At 43.0% G+C, this 21,735-nt stretch overlaps 1 protein-coding gene across 4 annotated transcripts in view; it reads left to right on the forward strand.

The window, feature by feature from the left end:
• Positions 1-200: 200 nt before the first annotated feature.
• Positions 201-21,735, forward strand: part of GALNT3 (polypeptide N-acetylgalactosaminyltransferase 3) — a 45,340-nt gene continuing 23,805 nt past the window's right edge. The window contains exons 1-4 of one of the 4 annotated variants that reach the window (XM_075609180.1): positions 201-459; positions 11,745-12,331; positions 17,712-17,884; positions 18,180-18,329. In XM_075609180.1, the coding sequence (XP_075465295.1) occupies positions 11,823-12,331; positions 17,712-17,884; positions 18,180-18,329 (832 nt within the window). In that variant the 5' untranslated portion in view covers positions 201-459; positions 11,745-11,822. Of the gene's footprint in view, positions 460-4,583; positions 4,974-10,446; positions 10,542-11,744; positions 12,332-17,711; positions 17,885-18,179; positions 18,330-21,735 lie in introns of those variants that run through there. The other 3 variants (XM_075609181.1, XM_075609182.1, XM_075609183.1) reach the window with 3 other exon arrangements.

The following is a 21,735-nucleotide window of genomic DNA, read 5'->3' on the forward strand; positions in this document are numbered from 1 at the left end:
GACTGCTGATGTGTGAGAGAGGGAGGGAGGGTGAATGGAGAGGTGATGTATTTGGTAGACACCCTAATGCTGGAGGGAGGAGGGGGGAGGGTGACTGTAACACACTCCGCCGGCTCTTCCGGTTTGCCCACCTGTGTGGGGTTGACAGGTAAGGGCGTGCAGCAGGTGAGGCGGAGCACTGCGCATGCGCAGCTCCCACCTCGCCTCTGACTACGTTCCACAATCATCTCACCTGGGTCCAGCAAAGCGGAAGTGGGTGCAGCCGCCACAGCGCTGCAACTGTCATCATTACCACCACCGAGGTCACAGCCTCTCCCCGTCACCCGGATCCTCCGCCTCCTCTCCTACCACCTGCCTGAGCTGGAACCCGGGGACCGGCGGAGGGCAGGCAGTGTACGGGGCGCTGGGAGTCCGCCTGCCACGGTGAGAGGGGTCAGCTCAGTCCTCCTCTCCATCTCTGTAAGTGACAAACTTCCCAAACTTTGTCCAGCAGCAGAGCTGGAGGGTTACAGCCTGACACCACCAACCCCCCCCCCCTCCTCCCCCCTGAACTTCGCGTGATATAGGGGAGAGAGGATATAGGGAGGGAAGGGAGATCTGAAAACTTTATTCCCCTGGATGTTGTTGGTGTGTTGTGTTTTCTGATGACACCCCAAGTCACAGTTGGGGACCCCCCATTCTGCAATAGCTCAGCGCATGCTGAGCCCCCGAATTAACCTGTAATGTGCCGGAGGATTGCTTTGCAGTGTGAAATATCAGTCACGTTTTTAAATATTCACGTCACAATTTAAAAGCTAGTTTCTTGCCCACAACTTGACCCATTTGTGACCAGTGAAAGGCAGCCAAACTATGCACCATAGTGTTATCATGTTATCGGTTTTGTTTAAAAAAAGAAATTATTTTTTTTTGGTGTAAATGTTCAATTTGCTAATACAGTTTGGATGTATTTGTCTCTCATGCAATACAAGAGGCGCCTGCAACACATTCTTTTCCAGATAAGAGTTCCTCTTTTATATTCCAGTAACGTATGTTTGGTGTCAATCCTATTCCCAATAGTGTCAGGCTTGCAATGTGTGGCTTTACTTTTAGTGTACTCGTTGGGCAATGAATGGGTTAAAACGGTTGCATCTGATTTACAGGCAGTCCTCGGTTATCCAACGGATTCCGTTCTGGAAGTAGCGTTGGATAGTGAAACCGTTGTAAAGTGAGTCCCATGTTAATCAGTGGCAGTGAGCGTTGGATAACGCATTCCGGCGTTGAAAAACGGCCCTTAGGGTTGTATTGTAAAGCGTTGAATATGCCATTCGTTGTAAAGTGAAACAATGGATAGCGAGAACTACCTGCGTTGACGTTTAGAGGTGTTGATCCCAGATTTCTAGTGTGGGGACTAGTAGGAGGTCTGACGTGAAATCGGTTTAGGATGTAGGAATCCCAAAGAGTTTTGCTATGGAAGAAAATAATTATAAATATTAGTAGTTGGTGTCAAACATTTGTATCCTTCCTTTGTATGCAGGTCCCCAAGGGATCTTGCAATGAAAGCATTTGTTAGCCTATTATTCAGTGACCTTATTCCCATGCAGGGCCAAGTAGCACTAATGACAAATTTAATTGGTGACACCTAAATAACTTTGTTATGATAAAATAATCTGATATACTGTGTGTGTATATATGTATATGTGTATATATATATATATATATATATATATATATATAGTGTGTATATATATATATGTGTATATATATATGTGTATATATATATGTGTATATATGTGTGTCTCTATCTCTATCCCCTTGTCTAATGACTAGCTATAAAAACAAGGGCAAATTACCATAGTCATTCATTCAAGTTGATCCTGCTTTGGATGTCACCATTGACAATGTGCTAACTACTGTATACGTTTGTTTTTCTTTGAAAGCAACTTTAATATTAGCTCAAAAATCATGTTGATTCTGTTGCAAAACGTTCTATGACATTTTACAGATCAACTAATTAATTTTATAGCAAGCTATCATTCCGTACTTTTAACCATTTTAGAGAAGGTAACTTGCCTTTTATATCAACTTGCCTCTTCTTTTTATATGCTGTTTTATGTATATCAGTGTAAACATTGCACATCGATGTGCAGTGTTTGATCAATCAAGGTTACATTTATTGCCCTCATCAGTTGATTCTACTCGATTTTGAATTTTATTGCATTAACAGGTAAAATAATTGTTAGACTTTTATGCTTGGTGTTAATTGAATGGGTTACATGTCTGTATTACACAGTGCACGTGTGCCCTTTAACTTCATCACTATTGTTTGGTGGCAGAGCTGAAATACTTTTTATTTGACCAATATAAGAGCACTTCAAGAATATGAGCTTTGGCCATATTTATATTTCTCAAGAAAACTTTCAGGGTGATGGTATCGCAATTACTTCCTTTTTTAATTGAGGAAGAAATGTGTTTTGCAGTGATATGCCTTTATTTTGCCTATCCATGTATAGATACCACATTAGTCTTTCATTTCCCCCTTGTCACAGGGGTAGATCTTTAGGAGTTCATTAAATACTTAACGGTTCGTTAACTTCAGTTAACGTATCGTTAAATGCTAGCTGGGATCTTCATAGCTCAGTAACGATGCGTTAAGTGTTGTTTTCAGCTGTAATGAGCCCTTGTCTGATAATTATGGACGCAATATTCCAATGATTTGCAAAAGAGGCATTCACTCTAACACATCCCTAGGGCTCCGTTTGTTAATGTAGGTATTTAACGTTGGGTCATAGCAAAAGGTGTTGTTGCTCACATCCAAACCCTGAAATAGGTATTTTACAGGCTCTGGATAAGTGTAAGACCATCACAGTTGGGTATGATTTAACGGTCATATTGTTATTTTGCCGGATTCTTTTCCCCTCCTGTCTTTTTTTTTTAACTTTAATTAAACAACAATTAATGGACCTGATAGAAGTACCAACACCTTTTGGGTAAGACAGGCTTAACACAAAGTTATTTGATGCTAACACAAAACAGTGCTAACTTGACATGGCGTTAAGTCTATACTAATGGGATCACCAAGGGACGTTGTTTTTGCATGTATTTAGCTTGGTGGATGTCTGCTAAACCCAGGGAAACTAACATTTTCAGGTTGAAGATCCATCTGGATTCCTTTCTCTCTCACCTCCTCCCCCCCCTTGAGAGCCCAAACTGACGTGGTTGATGCCCATGAATTTCTGAACATTGATATTACCAGAATGGGTATAATTTATATGTCTGGCAATTGGAGTGTCTAGGTGGTTACTGATAGAGCCAACATGCTTGAGGATTCTGCATCTGAATACCTATTTGGTTTTGCCCACATCATTTTTGTTTCCCCCATTCGCCAACTGAAAGATATATCATCCCTGTGGAAAGACAGTTAATTCATTTGTTTATTCTACTGTATATTTGGATTCACGGGGGGGGGAGGGGGAGAATTGGGATAAATCCCTACTAAGGATGGAATCCAGGTGGATCTTCACTCTCAAAACTTTATCACCTCAGGGACTCAACGAGGGCTTTGTCTTGTCACCATTCATATGAGAGCTCCCTGATACCTCAATAGGGGACCACTTCTCCACTCTATCCACCCCTGGAAGTTTATCATCTGCACTGACTCAACCACTGTTACGTATTTATGGCTAGGATCTCCTATATGTGTAATCAGCCATCTGTTGGAAATCCTAAACACTAATACATATTATTTATCCCTCTAAAACAAACACCTCCATCTCCTCAATGGAGATTATATCTCCACTCATCTCCTTATCAGTTCCTGCACCAGTTCAATTAGTGCTGTTTACCTATGGATATATTCTTCACATATTTAGCCAGCTCTGTGCTAGGAATCAGGAGTCTCAACAAAGGGTAAACGCATCAGCACATTTATTTTCTCGCTCTACTGCCTTCTGTGCCAGCAGCAACTGGCCATATTTAAGCTGATAAACGTGTCTATGAACTTAGCGGTTATCTACTATATATCAGTAATCATTAGTCACTTTTTAGATGTTTAATACCATTAGGATGGCACCAGCGATCACGGCAACTAATTGCTTACATTTCATGGATACCAGAAATCATGTGACCGCCTTTTGCCTTGATGACCCAACACCATTTTAAAAACCCCTTTAGACATGAACGGGTAGGTGTCACCTTCAGAGAGCACTTGTGTTTGAAACGGCTGTCTTGTTTTTGACACCAGCACTGATGTCATTAGTTTGTTCCTGATCCGAATTGGGGGGAGGTGTTATGCAGCTTGGGATGGGTCTGCCGCCCTCCGGATCACTGTTTTCACTTACCTACGATGGTTATATACTTATATATTTAGCAGCCAGCTATTTGCTTACTACCGTATTGGCCCGAATATAGTCATGCCTCGCACATAACACGACACTAAAGCTTCGAAGGTGTTCTACATGAAAAGTAAAAGGTGCTAGGCTGCGCATATAATACGAGTACAGTTTTCGGAAAGGACATTTTTAGGAAAAAAACATAGCACTATATTTGGGCCAATACGGTATATATTACTATATATTATTTATTCTTGTATTCAGGAGACTTTCTGGCTAGCGTCACCAGACACCTTTATCTTTGATCTGGGCTTGCTAACCCTCCCCCTCACACCCTTTCCCCCCCTCCACTACCCAGGGCTTTCCCACTATCTGCTATTTATAGGACATTAGCTCTGATTACCTCTCCCTGTATGTGGTTGGGACCTCTCCAAGTAGCAGTGACAGACAACATGAGACACTATTGTAGCAGGTATCCTAAATTGCTCCTACAGCACATTTTTCTCTAGAACTATTCAGTGTGTAGGCAAACCTGAGAGCATGGTACACCCAGAATGGGACATTTGGTTGCGGCTGTTTCGCCATGGCCACTGGTGCTTTGCCGCGACTCATCACACCGCCTCAGCCGATCCGTCGCTGGAATCTCCACTACCGGCTGTTTCTATGGTAAGTTTAATTACTGTTTAGGGTAGGGGGTTAATTTAAGGCTTTGAGTGGCTAGGATAGGGGGTTAATTTAAGTTTAGGTGGCATAAATAGAGCAGGTACTTTATACTGCTCCAGCAGCACATCTCTCACAAAAGCCATCAGCTTTAAACTGTGTGCAATTGACCATGAGCAGTTGAATTTTCCCCAGGGATGAGCCTGAGATCAGGGCATTTCTCTATTTGAACACCTGGTTCATATCTACCTCAGCGACCGACATCCTGGGGCTTAGCAACGGACACTAGTGGGGATCCTCTGAGTGTGTAATTATCATCAACACCAGTGTGGATCTTTTTACCATTTGTTTTTTGTGTTAGGATATATTTGTCCGTCGGTGTCTTTTTGTTGGGGAACTAGCATCCCCTCGTTTGCATTGCTGTGAGCACTACATATTTTACCCATTACTTAATAACGTTATGTTTTAATCACCTTCATTGCAGTTACACTTATATGCTTGGTTCACTTAAGTGATCATCACCCCACTTCAGTGCAGCATATTTTCTCACCTTTGCAAGTGCTGCAGTGTGGCAGCACCATCCTTACCGTTATATACTAGCTATCACACTGTTGGGGTCTGAGTGTCCGTTCTGCAGAAGTCTCTCTTCTCTGCTTTTTTTAATTCACACACACCTTTTTGATCCTTATTCAATGTAATGGGAAGGTGTGTTTCTGGTCCTGGAGAAGATTTTATTTCCATGTATTTTAATGGAGTAGATCTGTGTGTTGGAAAGAGGAACCTTTTGTTAGAAAGCCAGTCAATGAAAATGGCAAAAAAATAATACAAAAGGCACAAGGTAGAGAGACGAGGGCAGTAAACATCCCATTAAAACTTAGATTATAATATTTATAAATATTTCCAGGATATATATAATATATATATATTTTAGTTTTTTTAGGCATCCGTTATTTTGAGGCCAAGAAAGTCAATTGGGTTACCAAAAGTTACGTTCTATTTCATGTTTTGTGCACTTTTGTATATTACATCACTTAAAATACTATAAATACATAATTTTCTCTAAGGAATGATCATGTGTTTATAAGACAACTGTGGTCCCTTGGGTGCATTGCATGGTTTCTATGGGGCTTCTTTTTTTAGACTCTACTGTGTCTTAATAATACCTGTATCATATATTCTTCTGCGCTGTACAATTTTAAAACTGTTACTTCTTGGGTCCGGATAAGCTATGTATTAATTAGTCTACTTTTTTTAATGTAGCCCCCTGGCCTCTCCCCTGTGTGTAGGGTGACTACGTGCTGTGCTTTACCTGATGGCTCACAGGTGGCCTGATCCTCTGCTGCAGGGAGCCTGGGGTGTATCTTATTAATTCCGGTAACAGCGCCTCCACCTGTGAGGGATCCTGGCAGTGCCGGATAACCCCTTCACAGGACCCAATGCAATAAATACACACTGTGTGTGTGTGTGTGTGTGTGTGTGTTACTGAATATGTACCTTGTAACCACAGTACTATTACAGGCCTCGCACGGCCATACCCGCACCGTACCCGACTGTACTTGGGTGCAGAGGCACCAGTGTCCAGCCCACAATTGTCACTTCCACCCCAAGTGTGTGTGTGACAGCGCTGCTCGCAGTATGTATGGCCGTTTGGTGCACTTTGTTGTGATGTGATACCTGCCAGGTGCTCCAGCACCCGGATACCGCCGGCTGTAGAAGGGATCAGTCGGGTCCCACATAGTCGTCGCCTGCGAAGGCGTTTGCCTCCTGCGTGGGGTGAACTACAGCTGGAGTTTCCCACCATGAAGATAGTCTCTGTATCTCGTGGCGGTGGTCTAGTCCCAAACCACAGGCCACAAATACTGCGCGGCATCATACTGTGCCCCAGACACTATACAACTACAGGGGCAATGTCCCTATCTGACGGGCCTGTCCCTGTAGCACCAACAAGCTAATTGGGGACTCTGGGCCTAAGCGGGACAAACTAGGCCTGGTCCAGGGAAGCACAGCTCCCTGGGCACTACCTGCTCTGTTCTGCTCCCCTTCAAGACTGAGGGTGCGTGGTCCCAGTGCACCAAATGTATCTCTTTGGGAGTAGGGGATATCCACAGCCCTATTGGCTGTTGTGCACCATCTGACTAGCTGCCCCTGTGCATTCTGGGGCTTGTAGTTCCCCTGCGGAGCTTATGTGTAATGGCCGCCACTCTCTCTTGTGCTTTGCGCATACACTTAATGGCTACAGCAACCTAGAAAGTCTGCGAATGCGCGAGATGTCATCGCCGCCTGCGCCAACCCCAACATGACGGCCCCCGCTCTCCGGGTGTGCCGCGGACATCCGGCGACCCCCTCGCCCAACAGCAACCTCCCTAACTGCCCGCCACTCTCCCCAGCTGTAGCAGAGGTGAGGGGGACCTGGCCACATTTATTTTTGTAAATCACCATGATCAAGTAGTCCATTGTGAATAAGCCACTATTTTATATATTGGACGATCCATTTGTGGCGTAATAGTAATTAGCAATTGTGAAAGGATAGGAAAGCACTTAGGTACTCTGATCCCATTTCTACTCCCCATTTTATTGGATAATATGATGTTATTGGACAATCTTATTCATCCAATTGCAACTGTGAAATAACAAGAAAACACTTGGATGTAACCATTTTTATTGTACTCGTTCAAGCATTCAGGAATTATAACCTCTTTCCATCATCCGGTCCTTCCAAGAAAAAGTTTAGGGTAGAGATTCACTAGGCTCCGATAAGGGGTTTTATCCCGTGTTAACTGCCATATAAGTCAATGATTTTGACCAATTTTAAAATGGCAAATGGCTGCTGTTTCCTGCCAGAGAAGAAACTTATTAAAAAAAAAAAAAAATAAGGATGGTAATGGGAAAAAAATGCAGAGTTTCAAAATGTTAGGGGACATAGCCTCTTGTGGCCAAATTGTAATAATGGCATTGACGTATTTAAGGGGTTACATCTAGGTGATAGATGCAGTGTGTCTGGTGTGTGTGGTTTTTTTTGTTTTGTTTTTAACCCCTCATCTGTACCTATAGGGACTTCTAAAGTTATTATGTAACTATGGTGAGCTGAGGAGTTTGATTTCCTCTGACTGCTCTCTTGTTTCTGTCCCTGTGTGTTTAGTAAATGCTTCTACAGCCAGGCACAATGTCGTCTCACCTTTATTTCAGTTCTCTGAGGACCGGGTGAGATGAGCGTAAAAAAAACCCGACTTGATTGTCAAACACTTCCCAATTCAGAGGCCCCTTAGAAATTAAAGATGTCATTAATTTAAAACCCCGAAAAAATGAAACCAGACAAATTTTTGCATGTTGCATGGTTATATTTGTTTAGGGAAGTCAGTTAAACTTTGACATTATTTACTTGGTCACTAGAGTAGGAGTACTTTTTTCCTGTCCGTGCTTAATCAAATGTACCAATAAAAGAAGCGATGGTGACATTCTGTAATAAGAAACAACTTTTAAGCCTTAAAACATTTTTTTAAATTAAATGTAGGCTAATTTACTTGAATGAGTCGTAATATGCCTAATGGCTCGGCATCAATTAGTAAATGTGAGCCCTATTCTTTTCTCCACAGAAATTTGCCCTGTGTATACAAATGTGCATGGTGCTGAATTAAAGGGGTCCCCTCCCAGGCATGTAATAGGCATAAAAGATGCCTGTATAGGCATTAATAAAAGAGGACTGGCGACACTCATAAACAGCTGTTACACCAATAGAGGTCAAACACAAAACAGTTTAATGCAAAGAGAGAGCAGAAAAAAAATCTCATCACAGAGCATACTACACAGGGCACTGTCAGGATGCAACTAGCCAGACAAATACTCCCCCAGAGAGGGGTGTCACAGCTGTTGGAGTGCTCTAGGTACTCTTATTATTGTTGTATCTGTCCAGGGTTTAGGGAAACCCTTATACCTGCGTGCACCACTCTTTTTGTTTATACTGCTGCGACACACTTTATTTGAGCAAATACCCAGTATGTACCTGGCAGATACCTGGAATGCGCCGCTCCTCACCTCTGACAAGCCCCGTTGCATTTGCCTTCCCAGCCTGGGTTCATGCCTGGCTGATGGGCGGCTGATCTGTTAAATGATAATGATTAGGATTTAATAGGCTGCAATGCTTCGCGTGTCTACCAGATGGCATAAATTCATGAATTGTAATGCAGTATATATATATATACTGTGCAGTATTGCAGCCAGCGGGAATAAAATGCTTCAATCCCTGCCTGGAAAATAACTCAATGCACTCGGGCAGAAAACAGTCACAAACCTCAATACACCCGGGTATACCCGAATTCGTGGGACTAGCCGAGCTCGAATAAAGTGTGTCGCCAGTGTATGTGTATTAGATTAGTAGTGCTGATTGACCCTAGATCCTGTTTATGCATTATTGCGACCTGGCATTAAACTTCTTCCTTTTTTTTTTTTTGTACACTACCATGTAACAATAGCTGTTGTATGCTGGCTTTAAAGTGCCACAGTAATTTCTTGCATTTCACATTTGAAAACCCTCCACTATTTTGTTAAGTATTAAGATGATAACACGTTGACACAAGCAGGTTCATCTTTCAACACTTAATACGAGCGTGTAACCACAACAGAACAGGACAGGGGTGACATTTACTACAGAAACCATGACTGTGTGTCTACTGCCACTAAGACCTCTAGCCTACCGTAAAGGAAACTTAAGACGCATCAGACTAGCTCATTCTGAAAAGTCATATCTGCTTAACCTTGACGTCAGAAACAAATATAGTGCTATGGATGGTGGCAGTGATATAGGTATAGTTTCCTTGAGTACACACAACTTGTATGTAAAGGAAAAACCCAGTAAATCAACAAGCCTGTTTTATTACACAGGCTAAGCTACTATAAAAGGGCAGAAAGTGATGCTCAACACTGGTTAATAATAAAGTACGCAACTAGTTAAAGTTGCATAAAATAATCTGTGAAAGTTTTGTTTTTCTATCAGTGCATAAGAATGGTAATGGTGATAATACACTAGTGCATAGAATACATGTATCAATTAATAAGTGAGTGATATCTGTGAAATGTAAAAAAAAAAATGTCACATGATATACTCTTTCACTCAAAACCCTGGCACAGGATATGTTTCCGATATCCTCCACAGTCGACATCCAAGAAAATCAGGGGAGGGGGGGATGTATCACCAAAGGAGAGAGGAGAAAATGGACATAGGACCCTTGTGGTTCAGTTGTGAATAGAACCTCCAATAATTCTAATCACACATGTAAGAAATATATAGGCATATCCAAAACGGTGGTAACCATGGGTGGATGTGCACTCAGTTCAGCAGGACCAAGGGGAAAGAAAAAAGACTAGGATAGTGCAGATGGTACTTCTAAAAGTGTATTTTTATCACAAAAAGACCCCCTGCAGTAAAGGCCTACATCAGGGTGATCCGTTTAAAACATTTGTCTGATGCATAAGAGCCGCGTGAGTCGCACTCACCCACTCAAAGTCTCAACCAATATTGTCACTTCCGGGTTCCCGCTCCCCTGATTTTCTTGGAGGACAAGCTAAGCTACTGTTGTGGTGTTTTTTTTTTTTTTTTATGGTTGCATATTTACTGTGTGTTGTATTATACAGTAATCATGTGTGCCCAATTATATTTTAGTACAGTTCATCTTTGGTCCCGTAGTTGCCATTGGACTGATTCTGTTTTTGATTGACTCAGTTTAGATGATTTGTGTTATCGTTTTAAAACACTTTGCCCTTAATTTAGCACACACAACTTGGTAACTTAACTTTTATCGTTCAATTTCTTAAATTATGCAAGAAAGTTGTGATGGCTATAGAAATGTTTGTGTAATAATACATGACTACTCCCATTTAATAACCATTCTTCACCTGTTGCATGCAGGCGTTGCAGTGCCTGTCAAATGGTAATTACTTGTATCCAATGGTTATTGCGTGGCTCAGTGAAATGCTGCAAATTTCTAACATTACTCATTTCATGAACTTTAGTGAAAATGAAAGCATTGGGAGGGACAGTAACTGTCATCAGGTCTCGGAAAACAGTGGTATAAAAGGATCCTATTTGTTATTGAAGTAGTTGTTCATGACAACTACGTTAATCCTTCTATATTGACAACTAGAATTCATTTAAAAAAAAATAGAGGCTCAAAAGGCAGTGTATATTTTTTTTTTAATGTACCTTAGATGAACGCATTTATTGAAATAATGTATAATATTTATATAGTGCCAAGTGAATGCAGCACTTTACAAAATTACAATACAAGGTACTCTAAATAAGTACAAAGAATAAGGACAAGTGCAACAGGTAAATGAGAACATAAGGCAAAGAGAAGCCCTTCCCAAAGAGCTTATAATCTTAGTGATTTATAATAACAAAAATGATCTTCCTACGCTGATACCTAAAATGTTTTTACATTTATTTTTAAAACAATGTAGTGAAACAGACTTTTCCAGAACAAGGTATCTATTTCTCATTTTTCTAATAGCTGCGGATATATTTATTATTTTCCCTGCTTCCCTCTAACCGCTTGTGCCTGGCCACAGATTTTGGATCCTGATCTGTTATGGGTGTTCACGGAATGCATGTTTCCATAAGAAGCAGAACACAGTGAATGGTCATTGATGTTGCCATGATCATCACTGGACACAATATGGTGGCCAACCTTCTTGATACCATTGTCATACAGTGTGTTCATATGTTGTTTATCTGTACATGTCAATATAAATGTTCTTTTTTTTTTTTTTTTTTTTTTCTTTCAGGATTTGATATTAAAAGGCAAATACTCAGGAATGGAACATCTGTTCTAGGCGGATTTTGTACTTTGTCAGACAGCAAGCATGAAAATTAGGATGGCGGGTCTTAAAAGGCTAGTTTTAGGAAGACGTTTTATGCATTGGAAGCTTGGTGCAGTAACTCTTATTTTTATTGGGTTTTTGTTTTTAATACAAAGAGAAGTAGTTGACCGAGAGCAGGATGGACTTGGGGACCACAAAGGCTCGTACAAGAAGAAAAAAATGTTGGACATCATGATGGAAGCTGTGAACAATATTAAAGAAGCACTACCAAAAATGCAAATAAATGCACCTGAAAGGCAGAATGATAATGACGACAAGAGGCAGTGCTTGCCTGGATATTATACAGCAGCAGAGTTAAAGCCTTTCCGTGATAGACATCCTCAAGACCCGAATGCCCCTGGAGCTTCTGGAAAACCATTCAAGATGGAGAAACTTACCGGAGAAGAGGAAGAAGAAAGGAAGAGTGGAGAAAAAAAACATTGTTTTAATGCATTTGCTAGTGATAGGATTTCACTTCACCGTGATCTGGGACCAGATACAAGGCCTCCTGAGTATGTATGCCTCTCTTCCCATTTTCTATCTTGTTTTATTTGGTACTTGTTTGTATGTACACAGATGATGGGTATACATGGAAGCGACAGATTTACTGAAAACTAATTACTTAAGCTGCCGATTGAGTGTCCTGTGATCGATCAGTTAAATCCAGTTTACCAGGGTTCAATAAATGGCTGTCTTTCAGATTCAAATAAATCCTTGTCAGTGTAACTTGGCAGCTACAATGTATTCTTGTATTACTAAGGTAACATTATCTATTGTTACAGTTTACAGCTCAAACTGCTGGGAACAGTGGCAACAAATTATCACAGAGGAACGTTTTACAAAGATCTTGCACTGCTGGGGGAAGTGAGCTAAAACCTGCTATAGAAACCAAAGGGTGCTCCTTATATTAAAACTCAGTAAAAATGGCATTAACAGTTGAATTTTAAAATAAAAAAGTAGTAAGTATTTAATATTGGGAACAAATACAAACCTGGACAAAGGGAACAAATACAAACCTGGACAAAGGGAACAATACAAGTATTTAATATTGCAGAACTGATTTATTGGAGAGAAACACATGTAGGTTATTGCTTGGATTGCTCCATAATGCTTGCACCTTGTTTTATTGTTACTTTTGGGGGAATCGACATATATACGTTTTTGTAAGGGGTCTCTAAGCAAGAAAATACATGTCAACTAAGCTTTGCTCAAATTTTAGCCCACCATTTCACTTATGTAGGACCAATCGGAAGACGAGCGTGGAATATCTGAAAATATAAGAATTTGCTTTTATCAGCAGAAAGAGAAAAATATATGTTCAGAACACAAACCTTTCACTTTCTAGCAAGTTCACAAGGTGTTTGTATTTTTGTGTCGGTGAGAGAGAGACAAAAACTAAAAATATGACTGCGCGATCACCTGTAGAATGTCGACTACATTTTCCGATTTTAATGTGGCTTTCTATTGGTCCTGGTCCACCACCATTTTGTGCCCCTGAGGGTAGAATAAATGACTAGTACGGATTGCTGTTTTAAGAGTCAAAAGAAACAGTAGGAAAAAGCAGGCACCAATAACACAGGATAAAAAATATTGAAGGATATCCAAGGCAGCGTGTGCCCATTAAAAAAATGTATTTAATGGATTCTACAAAAATAACAGCAGCATTACGGGGTACAGGGCCCCCCACCAACGCGTTTCGAGCGCAAGCTCTTTATCAAGGTGACTAAAAGGTACTCACCTAGCCGTTTTTATAGTCCCCAGAAGCGCGCCATTATCCACCAGCCGTCCACTTCCTGAAACTCTCAGAAGCGACGTCGGCGTGATGACGTCAGCGCGCGACATGGGGAATACAAAAAACACACAATATACAAACTTTATTAACAATATGAACAACGAACACATCTAATACTAAAGATACCAATAGGAGTACCTGGTATGTCCTATAGCGGAGAACTACTGAAATAAAAAACAAAATACAAATTAAAAAGAAATAGCAAGAGAAAAACTATGAATATTCCTACTAAAAACATACCAAACAAACGGATAGACTTAATGATAATTATATAAGTGCATATGCATACACAAGGTGTAGATTAAAGCTGTTTAAATAAATGCACATCAAAAAAACGTCATAATCCATTTGAAAAACGAAAAAGTAGTATAATGTGCTATAATGTATTTAGAAGTGACTAAACTATGGTCAACATTAAAATAATTGAAAATAAATCCTAAACAATTGTAGTGTTTGACCCCATTGGGTAACACTAAGATGGTATAATATATTATCAAAATGATATCAAATGACTTATATAATTATCATTAAGTCTATCCGTTTGTTTGGTATGTTTTTTCCTGTTTTTAGTAGGAATATTCATAGTTTTTCTCTTTATTTCTTTTAAAAAAAATTATTTCAGTGGTTCTCCGCTATAGGAGGACATACCAGGTACTCCTATTGGTATCTTTAGTATTAGATGTGTTCGTTTTTCATATTGTTAATAAAGTTTGTATATTGTGTGTGTTTTTTGTATTCCCTATGTCGCGCGCTGACGTCATCACGCCGACGTTGCTTCTGAGAGTTTCAGGAAGTGGACGGCTGGTGGATAATGGCGCGCTTCTGGGGACTATAAAAACGACTCGGAGAGTATCTTTTAGTCCCCTTGAAAAAGACCCTGCGCTTGAAACCCATTGGTGGGGGACCCTGTACCCCATAATGCTGCTGTTATTTTTGTAGAATCCATTAAATACATTTTTTAATGGGCACACGCTGCCTTGGATATCCTTCAATATTTTTTATCCTGTGTTATTGGTGCCTGCTTTTTCCTACTGTTTCTTTTGTCAGCACTCTGAAAAAACGGAAGCCCACCCCCTACTGTGGATGAAGATTGAACAATCTTGAGGACATATTCTACTCAGAGTGAGTTATTTCTATCACCTGGTCACTCTCCATTCCGATATATTATGCTGGGTCACTTTTATATTGAGGTCTCTTACAACAGTGTTTGTGGGGACCCTAGTCCACTAGTCGGGTTATAAAGGAGTTATGATTGTTATACTGTACATGTCTTGGGTTTATATCCCCTATTCTTCCACCAGGGAGTTTATACTGCAGGATTCTTCAATCAAGTATATTTGAACTATCATTGTGGTTTCCTTTGGTACCATATTATAGGCTTTTTTTTTTTTTTTTTTTTCTGAGCACCACACATTTGCTTTCCTTTTGTTTTAAGAGTCATAATCTTTCCAAGGATGTTAATTACATTGATTCAAAAATATTTTCCTATCTCGTAAATAGAACTGGCTTTTTTTAAATTTGTATTTTTTTTTTTTTTTTTTTTTTTTTAAAGAACATGGAACAAAAACTCCTACACTCTGTAGCATAGTGTCGTTTCTATGCCAATATTAAAACATTGTGAAACAACTCATGCAGATTTGTACTAATCCATTTGAAAATCTTGTAACCATTAATTTTAGGTATGCAAAAATATTTAATTTTTTTTAAAGTACAATTTACAACCTAGAAGGTACAGGTGTTAAAAACATCTTTCCTTCTAATTTTTGATAGATTTACCATTTACAACCTGCATACTAGTACAGTATCATTGGTCATAAGACCTCTTTATAAAAGTTATTTTATAGATTACTTATTGTGACGGTAGGGGGTAGCCAGGCTATCAAAGGTTTAAGCCTGTTTGGTTATCCCTGATCTGTGTTTGGGCGTATAGAGTGTTAGCTCTTGAGCCCAGTGTTCATGCATAAACTGTAATCTGTGCCAATAAAATATTTGAGGTGTTTTTACCTTTCCAGGAGTGTCAGCAAGCAGAGATTGCTGTGGTATGAGTTTCAAGGGGGGGTTTGTGGAGAAAGTGTTGCCAGATTGTGTCTATCTAGCCAGGGCCCAGAGTTACTGGATCCCCTAAAAATGTACCCAGGAATCCTGGATGCATGTAGACACATGGTCTTGGTAATAATCTCTTCCCCTTGAAAACGCTTTCGCGACTCGCCACTAGGGGTTCCCTGCTTCAGCATAGACCAGAAAGGTAAAATAGGGATGTGAGGTGTCCCTGAACAGTGTAGGGGTTCCTAGTATAAGGGAGGATGCACAGATCACCCTAAACCCAGTATAAAGATTCAGAGGGTGCTCCAGTTCTATATGACTGTGAGGTTTTGTTAAAGTCTAAAGTCAGGTTTTGCAGAATGTGAGGCATATGGCTAGTGGGAATAAAAAGTACAAGTTGTCATTCTATCCCTCATCACCAAAAAGACATTTTAGCAGCATAAAAGTGTAAGATATATTTTATTAACAAAGTTTAAGTACATGTATGCTTTGTGCACAGTAGAATGATGCACAGGAATGAAAAGTGTTCCTGTAGCTGCGGGGATCTCTAGGTAACATAGGGGTACCCCAGTTTGTGCTAAGGTGTCCCAGAACCGGTATTGGGTTGTGAGTTATGGAAGTCCCTTGTAAAGTATTAGAAAACCTGACCTGTTTAGGGGCGTTTATGGTCCCCAATGTTTATACGTTGGTAAAGTATGGTTCAGAGGGTGTTATACTGTATGTATGAAAATCTATGCTGTCCGCCTTAGCCACATTTGCATAAGAGACATGATGCCTACCCTGCCTTCTAGCCTCAAAGAGAATCCAGGATGTGGAGGTGGGAGAACCATTTGGTGAGCAGGAAAAGGCCAAGTGCCCGTCACAGAGATTAGAGGGCACCCCACTGGGGCCCTGATTGTGACACCAGACTTAGCGGAGCCGACAAGGAGTTAGCTGGGGGGGAAAGTTGCTGCTTGTTGGAATATTTTCCATTTGACGATTCATATTCCCAGCCCACAAGGTTTTTTCAAGACGGCTCAACACGCCCCCTGCCTCTGACATCAGCCAGGTGAGCCCTGCTCTGATTGGCTACTGAGACTTTTCTCATGCTTTTAATTGGGCAGTTAGTTTGTGAATGAAATTGAGAGGTTTTAAAAACCCTTACGCAGTTCAGATTTTTAGATTCTCCCAATTTTTTAAGGTTCTCCAATGTTTAAAGATTCTCTAGATTCTAAGGGCCTCATGCAGAGAGCAGCGCTATTTACAATCTCGCCATTTTCCGGCGAAAATCGCGCAAAAAAACAGCTGAAAAAGGCGAGGTAGGAAAAAAGCGCCATTTTTTTTTTCTATTTGAAAATCTCGCCGCGCGGCTGGCGAGAAACTACATTTCGCCAGTCTGAAAAATATCCAAATTCAGAAAGGCGCGCTCGCCATCTAGCGGCTGTTTTTGGCGCGATTTTCTTCAATTTTCTCCGCCAACTAAAGTTGGCAAGAAGCAGGAGCTCGCCGGCTATAGGGGGAAAAAAAAAAATGCGCGATTTTTTTTTCTCCCTTTAAGCTGCGCGCATCTCCTCATTTACAATTATCCACATGCAGTAATGCTAAAAATAGCGGATTTCGCCCATTTCTGCATATGGAGAATAAAACTCTCCATTAAAGCTACTTTTTCTTAAACTCTACAATTTATTCTAGCGCTGCTCTCTGCATAGGCCCCTAAGTCTCCAGCAAGAAAGGGCTGCTTCAGTTAAAGCTGTCTGGAATTTTCTATCCTGTTTTTGCAACTGGTATCAGGGGAAAATCCTTAATTAAGGTTTCCCTGCACCTAGGAAAGTTAGGTTGTTATCTCATTTCCCAAGTAAGTGTCATTTTTGCCTGTAGTTTGTGTATCATTGTGTGTATGCCTATTGAATAAACTACAATTTATTTCATAATCTTGTTTTGTTCAATGTATGATCCGGATAAAAAGGTGTAACTGGCCTGGTCTCCCGGGACACTTATACATAGATTACGTAAACATTTTTTTACATTTTAGATTAGGTGCTCCACTGGAAATTAATTCATGTTTTTATACCCTGCAGATGTATTGAACAAAAGTTTAAGCGCTGCCCACCTCTACCCACCACAAGCATTATAATTGTGTTTCACAATGAAGCATGGTCCACACTACTTCGTACTGTTTACAGTGTTATGTATACATCTCCTGCCATACTTCTCAAAGAAATCATTATGGTGGACGATGCAAGTGTAGATGGTAAGCCAATTGTTTTTGAAAGGAACACAAATTGAGTAAAGTTGCTAATGAAGTAGAGTAACCAGCATGTCAATTTTACAATATATTGTCGGCCTCTACAACATTTAAATTGTTAAACTGCGTAGTAGTACCAAAAGATATGTAATAATCTCTATAAAATTACATAAAATCAGTTAATAAAATATTGAAACCCGTCTTTAAGATACAATAGATAACAAGTAAGAATAGGTGTTAATGAAGTGTAAAAAAATAAATGAATAAAAGGAATTTCACAATAAACAAATTCTTTTCACAGATTATTTGAAGGATAAACTGGATGAATATGTGAAGCAATTTCAAATTGTGAAAGTTGTCCGACAAAAGGAAAGAAAAGGTCTCATTACAGCTCGTTTGTTAGGTGCTTCTGTAGCGACAGGTGACACTCTGACATTTTTGGATGCACACTGTAAGTATCTCATGGCTATCACTGCTTGTTAACCAGTCTTGCTGACAAGTACAGTATGTCAATGTCTGAAGCTGAAAATAAACCTCATACACCAGACCTCCCTTGGTTCAGATGCTGTACAAATGTATTTAGTTAATGGTTCTAATGTTCTTACTTTCTCATTATTTCTTTATTATCTGTGTAGCCCATGTCCCGCCCCCCCCCCCTCCCATACACAGATCGTGCCTCTAAGGCAGGGGTGGGGAACCTCCGGCCCGCGGGCCGTATAAGGCCCCCGAAGTCATTTGGTCCGGCCCCCGGGAAGCCTGCAAGAATGGTTTAAAAAAAAAAATATATATATTTTTTTTTTAAAACTCCCCCTCTCCTGATTGGCTGCCCGTGCTGTCACTCTGCCAAGATTTTTTTTTGGCCCGCCTCTTCCTACAGCACCGCCCCCCTCCCTTCTCTCCTCCAGTAATGCCGGGCTCCTTAGGCTCCGCCCCCCTGTCCCTCCCTTTAGGCTCCGCGGGCCTGTCACTCTCGGCTGCACTGGCCATGCTGCTCCAGCTGCCCATCCCCGGGCCCCAGGTAACCCACAAATACCCCCTCCCAGGCACCTTACCCACCCCAAGGGGGGAGAGGCCTTAATATTGTGTCTGTTTGCAGAGGTGGGCTTATTTTGTGTGTGTGTGTGTGTGTGTGTGTGTGTGTGTGTGTGTGTGTGTGTGTGTGTGTGCGCGCGTGTTTACAGAGGTGGGCTTATTGTGTGTGTGTATCTGTCACTGTGTGTGTGTGTGTGTCAATGTCACTGTGTGTGTGTGTGTGTGTCACTCTCACTGTGTGTGTGTGTCACTCTCACTGTGTGTGTGTGTCACTCTCACTGTGTGTGTGTGTGTCACTCTCACTGTGTGTGTGTGTCACTCTCACTGTGTGTGTGTGTGTCACTCTCACTGTGTGTGTCACTCTCACTGTGTGTGTGTGTCACTCTCACTGTGTGTGTGTGTCACTCTCACTGTGTGTGTGTGTCACTCTCACTGTGTGTGTGTGTGTCACTCTCACTGTGTGTGTGTGTGTCACTCTCACTGTGTGTGTGTGTCACTCTCACTGTGTGTGTGTGTGTGTCACTCTCACTGTGTGTGTGTGTGTGTCACTCTCACTGTGTGTGTGTCACTCTCACTGTGTGTGTGTCACTCTCACTGTGTGTGTGTGTGTGTGTGTCACTGTCTCTGTGTGTGTCACTGTCTCACTGTCACTGTGTGTGTGTGTGTTTTGTGTCACTGTCTGTGTCACGGTCACTGTGTTTGTGTGTCACTGTCTGTGTGTGGCAGCAGCCACCTGAGGTGATGAAGGACCTGAGTATCACCAGGGCGGCTCGGGTAAACAGCGCTCCGGGGGGAGAGGGTATAAGAGGAGTAGGGGATGGGGGGGGAAGGGGTATAAGAGGAGTGGGGGATGGGGGGGGGAAGGATGTATAAGAGGCTTGGGGGATAGAAGAACGAGTCTGCGGTGGGAGAGACACCTCACTACCGCCTCTCCTCCTCCTCCCCACACCGGGCAGCAGTTGTGGAGGGTACCTGCTCCAATCCCGCCCTGCTCCGCCCCTTCCCCCCCCCCCCCCCCCCGGGCACTTACACGGCCCCCCTCCCCACACGGGTAGCAGTTGCGGAGGGTACCTGCTCCGCCCCCTCCTCCCCACACCGGGTAGCAGTTGCGGAGGAGGGCACCTGCTCCGATCCCCCCTGCTCAGACTCCCCCCCCCCCCCCCTTGCGCACTTACACGGTCCTCCTTCTCCCCACACCGAGCAGCAGTTGCGGAGGGCACCTACTCCGATTCCCCCCCCAATCAGATTTCCCTCCCCCTGTGTGTGTCAGAGAGAGTGTGTGTGTACGTCTGAGCGAGTGTGTGTCTGAGGAGGAGTGTGTGTCTGAGGGGGAGAGTGTGTGTCTGAGGGGGAGAGTGTGTGTCTGAGGGGGAGAGTGTGTGTCTGAGGGGGAGAGTGTGTGTCTGAGGGGGAGAGTGTGTGTCTGAGGGGGAGAGTGTGTGTCTGAGGGGGAGAGTGTGTGTCTGAGGGGGAGAGTGTGTGTCTGAGGGGGAGTGTGTGTGTCTGAGGGGGAGTGTGTGTGTCTGAGGGGGAGTGTGTGTGTCTGAGGGGGAGAGTGTGTGTCTGAGGGGGAGAGTGTGTGTCTGAGGGGGAGAGTGTGTGTCTGAGGGGGAGTGTGTGTGTCTGAGGGGGAGAGTGTGTGTCTGAGGGGGAGAGTGTGTGTCTGAGGGGGAGAGTGTGTGTCTGAGGGGGAGAGTGTGTGTCTGAGGGGAAGAGTGGGAGAGTGTGTGTCTGAGGGGGAGAGTGGGAGAGTGTGTCTGAGGGGGAGAGTGGGAGAGTGTGTGTCTGAGGGGGAGAGTGGGAGAGTGTGTGTCTGAGGGGGAGAGTGTGTGTCTGAGGGGGAGAGTGTGTGTCTGAGGGGGAGAGTGTGTGTCTGAGGGGAAGAGTGGGAGAGTGTGTGTCTGAGGGGGAGAGTGGGAGAGTGTGTGTCTGAGGGGGAGAGTGTGTGTCTGAGGGGAAGAGTGGGAGAGTGTGTGTCTGAGGGGGAGAGTGGGAGAGTGTGTGTCTGAGGGGGAGAGTGGGAGAGTGTGTGTCTGAGGGGGAGAGTGGGAGAGTGTGTGTCTGAGGGGGAGAGTGGGAGAGTGTGTGTCTGAGGGGGAGAGTGGGAGAGTGTGTGTCTGAGGGGGAGAGTGGGAGAGTGTGTGTCTGAGGGGGAGAGTGGGAGAGTGTGTCTGAGGGGGAGAGTGGGAGAGTGTGTGTCTGAGGGGGAGAGTGGGAGAGTGTGTGTCTGAGGGGGAGAGTGGGAGAGTGTGTGTCTGAGGGGGAGAGTGGGAGAGTGTGTGTCTGAGGGGGAGAGTGGGAGAGTGTGTGTCTGAGGGGGAGAGTGGGAGAGTGTGTGTCTGAGGGGGAGAGTGTGTGTCTGAGGGGGAGAGTGTGTGTCTGAGGGGGAGAGTGTGTGTCTGAGGGGGAGAGTGTGTGTCTGAGGGGGAGAGTGTGTGTCTGAGGGGGAGAGTGTGTGTCTGAGGGGGAGAGTGTGTGTCTGAGGGGGAGAGTGTGTGTCTGAGGGGGAGAGTGTGTGTCTGAGGGGGAGAGTGTGTGTCTGAGGGGGAGAGTGTGTGTCTGAGGGGGAGAGTGTGTGTCTGAGGGGGAGAGTGTGTGTCTGAGGGGGAGAGTGTGTGTCTGAGGGGGAGAGTGTGTGTCTGAGGGGGAGAGTGTGTGTCTGAGGGGGAGAGTGTGTGTCTGAGGGGGAGAGTGTGTGTCTGAGGGGGAGAGTGTGTGTCTGAGGGGGAGAGTGTGTGTCTGAGGGGGAGAGTGTGTGTCTGAGGGGGAGAGTGTGTGTCTGAGGGGGAGAGTGTGTGTCTGAGGGGGAGAGTGTGTGTCTGAGG

The sequence above is a fragment of the Ascaphus truei genome, chromosome 7 (assembly GCF_040206685.1).
Source record: "Ascaphus truei isolate aAscTru1 chromosome 7, aAscTru1.hap1, whole genome shotgun sequence".
Classification (NCBI taxonomy): domain Eukaryota; kingdom Metazoa; phylum Chordata; class Amphibia; order Anura; family Ascaphidae; genus Ascaphus; species Ascaphus truei.